The 13,274-nt window shown below is 45.8% G+C and overlaps 1 protein-coding gene across 4 annotated transcripts in view; it reads right to left on the bottom strand.

Moving 5' to 3' along the window:
- The window catches only part of Xrra1 (X-ray radiation resistance associated 1), a 64,241-nt gene extending 53,219 nt beyond the window's left edge, over window positions 1-11,022 (bottom strand). For 3 of the 4 annotated variants that reach the window (XM_055623089.1, XM_055623091.1, XM_055623092.1), the window contains exons 1-4: window positions 10,929-11,022; window positions 5,600-5,772; window positions 1,720-1,791; window positions 650-722 (exon numbers count right to left, since the gene is read on the bottom strand). In XM_055623089.1, coding sequence (XP_055479064.1) covers window positions 650-722; window positions 1,720-1,791; window positions 5,600-5,772; window positions 10,929-11,022 — 412 coding nt within the window. The remainder of the gene's footprint in view (window positions 1-649; window positions 723-1,719; window positions 1,792-5,599; window positions 5,773-10,928) is intronic. The other variant, XM_055623090.1, reaches the window with a different exon arrangement.
- Window positions 11,023-13,274: the final 2,252 nt, after the last annotated feature.

Here is a 13,274-nt window from a genome sequence, read left to right as displayed (position 1 = left end):
CACACACACACACACACACACACACACACACACACACACACACACACGTGTCAGAGGACAATTTCTTAGGAGATGGTTCCTTTCTTCTACCATGTGGGTCCCAAGGATCAAATTCAGGTCACCAAGCTTGGTAGCAGGTGTTGTAACCCACTGGGCCACCTTGCTGAGTCAGCTTATTTCTTTTTCGATCTATCTTAGGTGCTGTTTCTCAGTTTTTCCTAACTCGCTGGCTTGGGTTAGCATCCTCCTTGTATGCTTGCATAGCATCTCCTAATTTCCCTGTGCCGTTACTTTTATGTGCCTTGCTTCTGGTTTGAGTCTGAGCCCATGTCTCCTACCAAATCACAAGCTCTCCTGAGCAGGAATTGGGTAGGCTTCTTTCTATAGGCCACACAGTCCTGGCACCAGCAGGGGTCACTGTAGATTTGCTGAATTACTAAGAAGCTTTTTCTCTCCCTGGAGTTTGCAAGGTGGCTTGCAGGGTTGGAGTAAAGGATCGGCTGTGTTTGTGGAGAGGAGTGTCAGCTCACAGAGGAATGTGCTGAGTGACAGCACAGGGCCAGAGTGGAGATTTGTGTTCCCTCCAGTGCCCTGGCCACTCTAGAGAGACCAGAGGCCGCTCACAGGTGCACGGACAAACAAAGCTCACCTAGAGGCAGCAGGTTTTCGGAGGCATTGATATAAATCACGGATGTAAAATGTTTGAAGTCCTTTTCCTTTGCCTGTTGGAAAGCATTCCAGAAAAACACAGTGTTAGTTCCCTGCCCAGGAGCCCCAAGGCAGCACCAGAGTAGCCAGAGGACGAATGCCTAAAGGACAAAGAGAGGTTCTTAGTGCGAGAGCAGCCAAGCGGGCAGGGCTTTGAGGACCCCGCTTTCTTCTACACTGGAACACTTCAGACGCATGGAAAAGCAGTCAGTGGCACTTTGAGGATATAGCCAAACATGACCCAGTTTGAACAGATCTGATTCTGAACTGTCTAAACTTCAAAGAAACCATTAGAAGACTTATGACCTCCATCCCACGCCCTCCATGTGGCCCCCCAAACCCCACACCTCATCCCTGTTCTTGATTTTTATGTGTATTACATATACACTTATGTTTATATCCATCAAGTAAATAGGGTTATTTACATGTTTTAAACTTTATATTCATATTATGGTAAAATATGCCTTTTTACTCATGAGCATGCTTTTGAGATTTATGTGAGATATGTGTAGCTCTTTGGAAATTAATCTGTGTTGATACACATAGTTCCAGTTTTTCCACTTGAATTCCTTGAGTGTATGACAAGTTATTCCTTTCTAGCAGTACACGCTTAGTCTGTTTCAAATTTTCCATCATTACAAACAATGGTGCTACACATATTCTTGTATATTTCTCCTCATGGTAAGAGTTTCTCTACCCCTACCATATGGTAAACTCATGTGGTGGGAACTCTACACAAGGAATTACAGTCTACCCTGGCTGATTAATGCATGTTCTATGCCCCAGTCTCAAGAACAGATTCCTAAGGTCAGTTCTTCTAATTCCTGTGAATGCAAAGTTTGTGTATGGATATTTTTCCCGCACAGTGAGTTCTTGCCTGCCTGTCCCTCTTCCATCTTTCTACATAATTGATTTCTAGTTACCAGGGACTGTGGAATTGCCATACACAAACCAGGGCATCTGGACACCCCATCACATCTGGCTCGGTCACATCTTTGCTGCTGGCCTCACCTTGGAGAACTTCAGGCCGCTCACATTGACAGTGCAGAGATCTGATGGTTTTCTCACACTGTGGTGCTTCAGCTGGAACACAGGACACAGTTAGTCCCCAAGGGCCCAGCAGAATATGATGAGTTCAGCTATTTCTGTTGAGTGTTTTCTCACTGGGCACTTTCATAAACTTGCCATTTGTTTGTTTGTGCATTCATTCATTCACTCACTCCCTCACTCCCTCCCTCCCTCCCTCACTCATCACCAAGTACTAGCTGAATACTACTTTGGTCCATGAACTATACTGACTGTACTAGCAAACTTTTGTTTAGCCCTAACTGAACCTCATTTAATGTGACTAGTGTTTCTTATTACTTATTAGGTGTGTTAAAGCTTTCTTTTACTAGGTAAAGGTTTACTTCTCTCTTTAATGAGGTTGAGAGACAGAAGCCGTCTTGCGTGGGGCTCTATAACTCATACGTGATAGATCTATGGTATGGATCCAACCTATACTCATTAAGCTGTGTACTTTTGTCCACTGTTGGGTTGGTCTGGTGCTGTCCGTTTTGTGTTAATTGCTTCCCCCCGCCCCAGGCCTGCTACATACCCCAAATGATGTTGTAAACTTTGTCCCTCTGTTTAACCACTAAACTGCAGACAGACCTGGGCAAGGTGGACGTGGAAGGGCGGCCAGGGTTTGCAGGCTTTGGGGGGCAGAAAGGATCTTGGTGAAGGGAGAGACAGGAAGAGAGAAGAGAGGAGTAAGCCACGATGGGTTAGCATGGAAAAGAAACTACATGGGCCAGGAGGAAGGACTCCGAGAATGATGTGGAAAGGATCTATCCAGATGAAGGATAAGCAAGTATTTATGGAATTAAGGATAGGAGGCAGCCCAATTAAGAATGATCAAAGCAGATAAGTGGGATTCGAGCTCTGAGATATGACACAGTGTAGATGGAATTATCTGACCAGCCCAAGGTGAAATAAGGGCGGGTTAAATAATACCACTGTAGTAATTAGAGGGCTAATAACCATTATTAGCTCGATATCATTTATTTACCACATCAGTCTTCCTTATGTCACTGTACACAATATCAGCTTCAGGATCAAATATCAGCTTTAGAATATCTCCTAGCTCAGTGCTACAGAGTTCCTTGCCCCAGTCCATCCCATACGGTGCCTACTATGAAGACACTCTAATCAGACTCAGAGAAGACAGCGGGGAAGTAGCAGATGCTTTCTATACGTTCACAGAGTGCCCACTTAGTGGGAAGCCAAAGGGCAAGTACTTAGAAACGTAATGATTTTTTTTTAAAGGAGAAATTCAGGAACCCGTGGGATGTGGAAAGAGGAGGGCCCAACCTTAGCCTTAAACAAGAAAACATTTACTTGAAGTAATTTTTCCAACTGAGAGCTAAGAGCAGAACAGGGGATGATCCTATAAAGTAGGCAGGGGGAGCCAAGGCCTCCCAGGCAGGGGAAAGCAAGAGGGAGAGGGAGTTGTGAAACCATGTGGATCCACACTGGCTCTGAATAAGAGTGTGGCTTAAGTGGGGGCTGACAGCAGTTTCTTAAAGATCAGTATGTCTGACCCACTTAGAAAGGATAGGAAGACAGAAGAGATCAATGTGCCAGATGTTGACAACATTTCCAATAAACACTCATCTACATCGTCCCTGTTAGAGAACACGAAGGTCATTCACCTTCCTTAAAGTGGACATGTTCTCACTACAGCCCCAAGAGCAAGATTTAACCTGTCCCAGACAACTGTCAAGGCCTCATTCCTCCAACCAACGACTGGATGTATAGGTCAGGCCAGCGAGATGCTGGCGGCTGAGAGTAGGGGTGGGTGACCGGTTTAGGGATGCCTTTTCTTCTAAAGACAGGCACGGTACAGTGGTAACCCCTTCTCTACCTCTGGATGCTGTCCTCTGTGTGTGTGTGATGATCAGAATTGCTGCAGTCAATTTTGAATGATGAAGGGGGTCAGCCCAAGAGGACAAGTCAGCAGGCTGAGAATGACAGAGCAGAAAGATGAAAGGAGACTGAGCTATAGTGCTACTCCACAACTATTATATAACAGATCCCAAACACATCATTTGGGTAATATTACCTCCATGTTGGCACAAACTAACTGGTCAGCAAGCTAGTAACCTGAGGTTATTCTCTCTTCTTGCCTCTCACCCCCGTCCACACTCCCACCGTTACCAAGTCCTGGAACGTCTATCAAACAGTCATCAAGTCTATCTTCTATCTTCCTTTAGTCTCTTCTGCTACAATATTTTTTTTGCATTTTGTTTTTCAAGACAGGTTTCTCTGTGTAGCTCTGGCTATCCTGGAAACTCACTCTGTAGAACAGGTTGGCCTGAAACTCACAGAGACCTGCCTGCCTCTCCCTCCTAGAAGTGCTGGGAGTAGAGGCGTGTGCCACCACCACCTGGCTATTGGAGCCACTGCGCCGCCATCATCTCTTATTGAACGAGCCATGTAACTCTCAAACTAGTTCAAACCAGCAAACTGACAGGTGGCATTACTCTGAAGAGCATTCTCCTTGCTTTTTCTGCCCTAAGCAGCAGTGCAGGTAACAGCAGCATGCCAATGAACAATACCTCATATGGTACAAAGAGTATGAAAATAGTTGTTATGCCATGTTGTCTAAGGAATAGAAATATAAAGTATGCGCATGTGCAGTACAGAGAAAACTTTTGCTTTATCTTTTGAACATTTCAGTTTGTGGTTGTCTGGACCCGTGGCTGAGGAATAGTGGCTATGCAGGTCAACTGTGTTTGAAAATGAGGGAGGAAAGAGCACTGTGCAGTGACGCGGTCCGCTCCGCCTCGGGGCGCTGCTTCAACTCTCTGCGCTCTCAGCCAGCAGTGGTCAGAACAGTGAAGCAAGTGCCCAGGCTCTGCGGAAGCCTGTGCTGCTCAGGGAGGGGAGGGGGGCCAAGCACGCTTTCTTCCGACCTCTGATAAACATGTCTTAGGACTCACAAGCAGAATGCGGGAACAAGCGGGGGGGGGGGGGGCTACCAGAGTTCTACTTTGGGAGCAATGAGAACCCACGCTGCCCATTAATATTAATTTACAAAATCCATCTTTGCTTGCCAAGCTACTGAAGCATTGCACGGAGCAGATGTGAAACTGCCTGGCTGCTCTCCAACCCAGCACCCAGCCTTCTCTGAAGAGATGAATCCTCCTGCTTCCAGGAAGACGCTAAAACCAAAGGGTAAAGGTGTAAGGCTTTGGGGGAGTGAGACCTCCCTGGTCTCGCCTGCTCCTGGAGAAGTCACCCCAGAGCAGAGTACAGCATGGCACATAGGAATCTCTCGTTCCACCTCAGCACTGGCATAGGGTCCTCAGTTTCCCTTTATTGATGAAACACTTGCTTTTCCAGCTCACAAAAGACTTTTCACTTCATATAATGTATTTTTTGTTTTAGAGCCAGGATCTCACTATGTAGGCTCACAGAGATCCACTTGTCTCTGCCTCCCAAGTACAGAGATTCAAGGTGCATGCCATGTCTGGCCACTTTATAGAATATAAAGGTACAACTTTTAGAGTCAGTAATCAGGGTTCTAATTCTGGTCTGGCCATTTATTGGCTATATGTGGGGTCTCTTTTTCCCCTCTACCAGTGGCAACAATATAGTAAGGATGGTAACACTGGGCCTGTCTCGCAGGGTGTATGGAAAGGCTTCCCATGTCGTAAAGGAAATTTCCAGGGTTCTTTCACCGTCAGCCACACTCAGTTTGCCACCATCACTCTCATAGCTTGGAGTGGGATAGGAGTAGTGGTCCTTCGCCCTAGTCAGACAAGAGCAAAGAAGGAGGGTCCTCATTCCTCCCCTCCCCTAGCCTTAGATAACCCTGCCAACCACTCAGGCATGCATTAACTCTCACCAGAAAAGGCCGGTCCAAGGTGTGTCCAAGAACTTCTGCCTGGTTATCCCGCTGAGATGCTTTCTTCAATCCAATCTCAAAAGATACTTTCTTCGGGTTTTCCTGAACTTCGGTGGGCACCTTACCCACATTCTTCATATTGCCTTTCCGAGCCACTAACCAGTGTCCTCGGCCTGTGGGAAAGATCAGACCAGTAAGAAGGGCCAAACTCCTCCAAAACCAATGGTATGAATACACAATATTTCTCTCTAATGCTAAAGCCCCAATAGCTCCGGAGTGCTAACACTCAGACACTCTGTACTGCTGGAGGGTGTCTGTATACATGTCTCATTCAAGCAGCTGCTAAGCTCAGTGCTTACAGAGGAAAGGGCTAACAAGGGAAAAGCACATGGCTTCCAAATTACTTTATCTTCAAATGTGTGCCTCCTAAGTCTACTGTTCATCTAAGAGACAAAATCAGCTCCTTCCTGTTATGTGATGTCCTCCTCGCTCACTGTCTCAAAGCTAGCCAGTTTCTCCCTGACTGGTCAGCTGCTGGGAAGGCCTGTGTGTGACCTGGCTTCCATGCATCAGCCAAAAGAAGACTGGGAGGGCTAGGGATGGGACTCAGGTTGGCCAAGCGTTGGCCTAGCACAAATGGAGACCTCAGTTTATCTGCCCCCAGCACTGTATAAAACTGGTTATGGTAGAGCACGCCTGTAATCCCACCACTTGGAAAGTGGAAACAGGAGAATCTAAGGTCCTCTTTGGCTACACAGTAAGTATGAGGCCAGCCTGTTTCATCATACTTAGATGAAATCCTATCTAAGAAAAAAAAATGATTATGAAGTTCATAGCAAATTCGTTTAAAATCATGGTGGCATTCTGCAATCTGCTCTCTTTCACATTCACAATTAATCTAACCATGGCATTAATTGCAATCTGTAATTATATTATTCATTTACTCATTTGTTGTTCACATACCCTCTGGGATAGAAACTCTGTAGCAGCAGGGCCTCATCTGACTAACTCATCTTCATGTCCCCATGGCTTGCACTGAACTTACCACCATGACCGCTGCTACGTAAATGACTTAGTGAACCCAAATAGTCATCTGTTTAGATGTATATGGACATCTGTTTTGTGCTGAGAGCTGCAGTTATGAGAATGAACACAACAGAAGGCCTGACCTCCGAAAGTTCAGTAATATCTGAGGTGCTGTGGCCCTACACTCAACACTGCTGCCAGTTCAGCTTGCTCTGGTCCCATGTGAGGCATTTCCCGCTCCTGCTGTGGGCCAGGCAATCTGGTAACCACCACCAAAGCTGCCCCATCTAGGACATAGACTTTGGTATTCTTTGCCTTACTCTTCATATCCTGGACTCCTAAAGATAACAATAAGAGTTGCTGTGAAAACTCAAAGTGGTCAAGAGGAAAGGCCCAGATGTGCCAGGGGATCAGTGTGAGATGAAGCTGGAGGGGTCGGGACAAGCAGACCATAAAATGTGCTGAAGCCAAACAGAGCCTTTCAGCAAAAAGGGAGATCAAGGGAGGATTTTTTTGTTTGGTTTTGTTCTTCTTAATAATTTTTCATTTTGAGATAATTTTAGACTTCTAGAAAAGTTGTAAGAATGGTACAAATTGCCACATTGCCTTCACCCAGCTTCCCTAATGGTCTGCCCTTCTATAACTGCTATGCAATTACTACACCCGAGCAATTAGCACTGATGTAACAGCAGCTACTAATGTCAGCCCTACTTTGAAATTTGGCAGTTTCCTGACTAATGTCTTCCCTCCGTCCCAGGATCCAGGCCAGGATCTCACATCACACGCAGCTGCCGTGGCTCCTTAGTCTGCTCCAGCTGGAAAGACAGTCCTCCATTCTTTTCCCTTCTGCTGGCTTGACACTTGAGAAGAGCACTTGTCAGTTAAACATTAAATGTTAAAGTATTCAGAATAAGCTCTCCCCCAGTGTGAACTTGTCTGATGCTTTCCCATGATCAGACTGATGCTTTAAACTTGGCCAGCTACCACAAAAACAAGCTGTGCCTTGCTCTGTGCATCATTTCAGGGAACTCGTTCTGCGCTATTTCTGGTGGCTGTAACTTGTTTCTGAGACAGGTTCTCACTATGCAGCCCAGGCTGGCCTCCAGCTCACAATCTTCCTGCCCCAGCCTCCTGAGTGATAGTGTTTATTTTATGTGTGTGTGTGTGTGTGTGTGTGGTATACTCGTGCATGATGTGTGAGTGCATGTTCACATGTGTGCAGCTGTGCATGTAGAAGCTGTGCATGTGCATGATATGAGAGGTTGTCTCTGTCACTCTCTACCTCAGAAAACCGGAAGCTCAAAATTTCAACCATGATGGCCAGCCAGGAAACCCCATAAATTTCCCTGTCTTTGTCCCCAAATCTGGGGTAATAGGTGTGTAAGGCCATGCCTAGCTTTTACAAGGTTGGGGATGGGTCCTGATGCTTGCTGCAAGTGCTTTTCCCTACTGAGCCACTCCCCCAGCCTTACAATGCTAATTTTGATCACTTATGCAGAATGGGGTCTGCCTGCTTTCACTACTGAGAAGCTCCTATTTTTACCTTTGTTATTAATAACTCTACCTAGAACGTTGTTCAAATATCTCATTTCTCATACTTCTACCCCCTTTTTGTAGCATCCCAAGTAGCTGTCTATCAGCTTCACTGGGTTATAATCTGCAGTTGTTCAAACACTGTATTTTTGTTGTGACAGTATTTGGTAGGTTCAGTTAGTGTCTATGATGAACTGATGTTAGTGAGAGAAGTACTTGATAATGTGGGTGGCCTTACCTCACTCCGTTAGCTGAAAAACTTAAGGATCAAAACCTGAGATTTCCTAGAGGAACAGGAAGTCCTGCTTCATAACTACAATGTGGGGTGAGGCATGGTGGCGCACACCTTTAGTCCCCACACTCCCGAGTCAGAGGCAGGCAGATCTCTGTGGGTTCAAGGCCAGCTTCTCTACATAGCAAGTTCTGGGACAGCCAGGGTTACCTAGAGAGACTCAGTCACAAGAAAAAGAATGATGGGCTGGGATGCAGCTCGGTGGTAGAACACTTACCAGTCTTGTGCAAAGCACTGGGTTTTATCCTCACCATCAGGAAACAAACAAACAAACAAACAAACACCCACTTCAGCATCAGCTCTTCTCCAGGGGTTACCTAAGTCTCTACAGCCACAGAACCAATTCCTGTTCTGTCTACTTGTCTATCTCGCTATCCATCTATAAATCTACCTGTCTCCTACTAAAGAATCTCCTCCTTTAAAGAATCCTGACTGACATATTATCCAAAAGTGGGTTTCACCTGCAAAAAAAATATTGCTGTCATATTTGAATAGTGATTTTATATTTCCCTCTTGTAATCGCTATTCATTAATGAGATTTTTACCACAAGAAAAGAATGTTTCTTCTCTCCCACTTTTTTCTTGACTTAAATGTTTATTTATATCATGGGTTCATGCATATTTATTGCACGTTTGCAACCCAATCCTGCCATTATTTATTTCCCTGTTTAGGTTGTCCCAGATTTGGCTATGTCATCTGGCTCCTGTGTCCTTTCTACCTGTCCTCAATGTTTTTCTGAGCACGTCTTTACTTTCTGGTACCATAGATGTTTAGGGTCCAACCTGAATTCTCTTTTCCTTGCTTCAGACCTGTGAATTTCTATTTTCCTGGGGAGCTATCACTGCTTTCATTGGAGAATAGTATTTAAAAACCAAAGTCTAAGCAACGCGGAGACTCTTCACTACTTCTATACCCCTTGCTCTCAGTGAGTGTGCATGCCAATACATGCAGAAAACACCTTCCTCCCTCCTTCCTTTGTCTGTCTGTCTGTCTCTGGCTTTATCTCTGACTCTGTCTCCGTGTGTGTGTAGGGAGATATTGAGGCAGAGAGAGAAAGCATAAATCCATACTGATAGTTTCCTTAAAGGACTCAAGCAAGCAGATGGTCAGGAAGGACACCTAAGCGAAAAATGAAATCACTCGGGAGAAGCAGGGAACAGGGCTGGGATGTAGCTCAGGGGTAAAGCCCTGTCATGTGTGAGGCCTGTGATCGGTCTCTATTTACTATACGCCTCAAAAAATTGAAGCCTAGGCTAGAGTTGTATCCTATGTATTCTGTGTTTTTCCCACCCCCACTCCACCTCACCATATGCCCCACCCTCAGCCCCCTTTTTTTCCAAGACAGGGTTTCTCGGGTGTAGCCTTAGCTGTACTGGACTTGCTTTGCAGACTAGGCTGGTCTCAAACTCAGAGATACGCCTGCCTCTGCCTCCCCAAGTGCTGGGATTACAAGAGTGTGCCACCACACCTGGCTCTGTGGTCCCCTTTATTCAAGGTTTTTGAATAAAAACCTTGCTAGTTCTCAATTGTGGCCTAAAAATATGAAGTAGAATTCCAAAAATAAAGAATAATTTACAATAACTTATTCATTCAGCATATTAATATAATTATTCTATTTACTATTGGCTGACTAGAACTCTGTTTTAACTCTGTATGTTAATCTCATGCTCTTCCTAGTTTATAAATAAACCTTATCAGGTCTACATTTATGGGAAAATACAGTATTTATGTGTGTAAATGCACATACATAGTTTTCGTTACTCGTGCTTTGGGCATTGACTAGTCAATCCCCCACTGGTGAAAAGAAAATACTTAGAGTAGCAACAAGTCCCAAAGCCAAAGATTAAACAAGGTGGACTCCTCTCTTGACCATCCAAAGCAACAGGGCTGCCTAACTTCTAGGCAGTGTTCCACTCGTGCTTGCTTTAGAAGTCCCTCCTCCAGGGGAGTTTTTGAATAGTTGGATAGTTGAAAACTACCAGAGAAGTATAAGCATTTTCACTTAGGAGCTGAACAGAGCTTGATTCCTTATCTAACAGGAGAAACGGGGGAAACATGCATAAGACTAAAGGGTCAAAAGATGGTCTGTTGTAAAAGTGGGGGAAGGGCAGGGCTTCATGGATTGGAAGCCTTTGCTAACTTCAATGAAGGCTGGAGTACTCCAAACAGACTGAAGAGCTTTGTGAAAAGAGCAGCCTAGGAAAGAAACATAAATAAAGGAAAGGGGCTGTGGCAGACGTGAAGGGTTGGGTTTGACTGTGAGTGACACGGAGTGCCTCTATGGGTGTCAGCAATCAGAGGCCACTGAACAGAAGCCACTGTGGTTAAACACATACTGCAGAAGGCCTATGAGGCTCCTGTGAAAAGAGGGCTGGGAGGGGACAGGACGGAGTGGTGTAGGAGGAAATGAGAAAAATCGTGCAAGGCAGGAGGAGCTGGGTGTGGAGAAAAGGCAGCAATTGGAGAAGTCACCTCACCTTCTTCTGGTATCCGAGTGAGATTTTTTGCTGGAAAGCAGTTGGTGAGGCAAGGCCTGCCATTGTCCATTTTGTACATTCCTGAAGACACCATCTCCCTGAGGGATACAAGGGCAGTGGGGAGTCAGAAGAGTGAAAAGGTATAGGGAGCCCTCCCCAAGTGCTGTTCACGAGCCCACCAAGACCTCTGTGTCCTGTGCATCCTACCTCTGAGGACCAAGACGCTCTGTTTCAGAAATGGGGCTGCTGTGAACAGAACAGGGAGGCAGGACCTGGCCTTTCCATTTCAACCCAATCCTAATTCAGCAGAATCCCAGGTTCAGCTCAGACAGACCTGGTTTGAATCCTGGTTCTGTCTTGCCTTGTTGTGTAATAAGCAAGTTCCTCTACTCCCCCAAGCTCCAGAGTCCTCATCTGTAAAGTGGGGGCAACATCCTCCCTTAACAGAGGAGTGCATGGATCAAATGAGAAAGGCGGTTGTCTTTGTTTTAACAGAGTTCAGAGTAGGGGGCTCACACTTTAGGAAAAGTAGTGAGGAAACCAAGTTTAGACTGGATAAGTCTGGCTTGAGGGGTCAACTGAGTTTAATGATGGAGAGAAGAATAAGTAGTTCAAACAGAAAGAGTTATGGGACTGAGGAGGACACTGAGGAGCACAAGAAGAAACTATCAGTCTCAGGAAGGGGAAGATTGCATCTGGGACTCCCAGAGTGCGGCTCAACAGGAAAGACAATGTTTACTTCTGCACAGTATTGCTATGAGGGGTGGAGGTGGGGTTGTGGGAACTGTGGTTTCAAAGTCTAGGTGACTAGGAGAAAAAGTCATCTTCTGACCTTTACACCGTCATGACCGGAGCTGAGCTTGAGAAAGGGAGGTCTGACAAAACTGGTCCCAGTGAAAGAGACTGGCAATGGGACAGCAAGAAACGAGTGCTGTATAAGACCAGTGCAAGCCACAGGGACCCGCGTAAAACCGAGACACTAAACACTGCAAACACTGTTTACCACACAACCTTGTATGGCTGAGTGGACAGGACTGGCTAGGCTGGGAAGGGGAGGGCAGAAACCTTGACATCTTGAAGAACAGGTTTCAAGAGCAGGCTGGTGGGCCTTGGGCTCAGTGGCAGAGCACCTGCTCAGTATGTTGGAGGCCCTGGGTTCCATCTCCAGCACAGCAAAACCAAAATGCAGCTAAACAATCAAAAAAACAGTTAGGGCTGTGGCTTTCATGTAAGAACCTAGTCAGAGGGGAAAAGGAAGTGGAGAAGGAAAAAAAAATAAAAGAGAAAAAAGGCAAAAAACAAAAACAAAAACCCAGAAACCAAAGCAAGACCAGAAACTAATTGTAGAGAAGTAAACAGGAGTGTGGGGAGTGCCCACTTTGCTGTCAGGTACCCCAAGGGAACACAAAGCTTAAGAAAGTGCCTGAGGGAGAACTGGGAAGTCAGGTGAGGTGAATGAGGAAATAACAGTCACATCCAGGGGAGGGAGAACTAACTACTGCTGAATTGAAGAGTGGAGAGGGGAGGCTAGGCAACACAAACAAGGTTTCCAAAGGCCTTGGTTGTGAAAAGGAGGAGAGAGGCAGGCAACAGGGCAGGGGCTTGGGGGTGTGGGGCCTGGGGTACAGGGAGTGTCTAGGGATGCACTTTTCTGGCTCACAAAGCAAGCAAAGGCAATGCTTTTTACTTTAGTGCCAGCCTTGGAGGGCAGTCACTACAGAGAAGGTGAGAATACTTACCATGTGGACTTGGACACTTAAATTACTTAGCATTTCACCACCCTGCCTCGGTTTCTCTCTCTGTGAAATGCAGGCAATAAGTGGATCTCATCTATGGAAAGGTTTTGATGATCTAATGAGAAAATGCTTGTGAATGTGTTTAGGAGAGTAAGGGCACCTGGCTTGCATATATTGTTCATTTTCTATGATGACCATTGTTAATAGGTTGAGAAAGATCAGCTCTCCCTGTCACCAAGAAAAACAAGCAGGTTTGAGGAGGAGAGAATGAGAAAGATGGGCGGCCTTACCCTATCTGGGAGCAATCAGGAGGAAGGGTATGCTGAGCCCAGGGGAGGGGTTCCTCCACTGAAGTGGGGGCAGGGAAGGAAGTCTCCCTCAGGGACAGCTGCAATAGGAAAGACAGTTCACATATCCTGACTGGCCCATTTCTCTACCACCTATGGAATAAAAAGAACACAAAAGAAAATAATCTTTCACTTTCTGTCAGTTGTACATGTAGGTATATGCATGGATACAGACAGAAAAGCATGCACATGCATGGATACAGGCAGAAAAGCATGCACGTGCATGGGGACAGGCAGAAAAGCATGCCCATGCATGGATACAG

Source organism: Psammomys obesus, unplaced genomic scaffold, assembly GCF_907164565.1.
Source record: "Psammomys obesus unplaced genomic scaffold, mPsaObe1.curated_primary_1811, whole genome shotgun sequence".
Lineage (NCBI taxonomy): Eukaryota > Metazoa > Chordata > Mammalia > Rodentia > Muridae > Psammomys > Psammomys obesus.
Note: the sequence above shows the minus strand (reverse complement) of the source record. Positions and strands in the feature narration are given on the sequence as shown.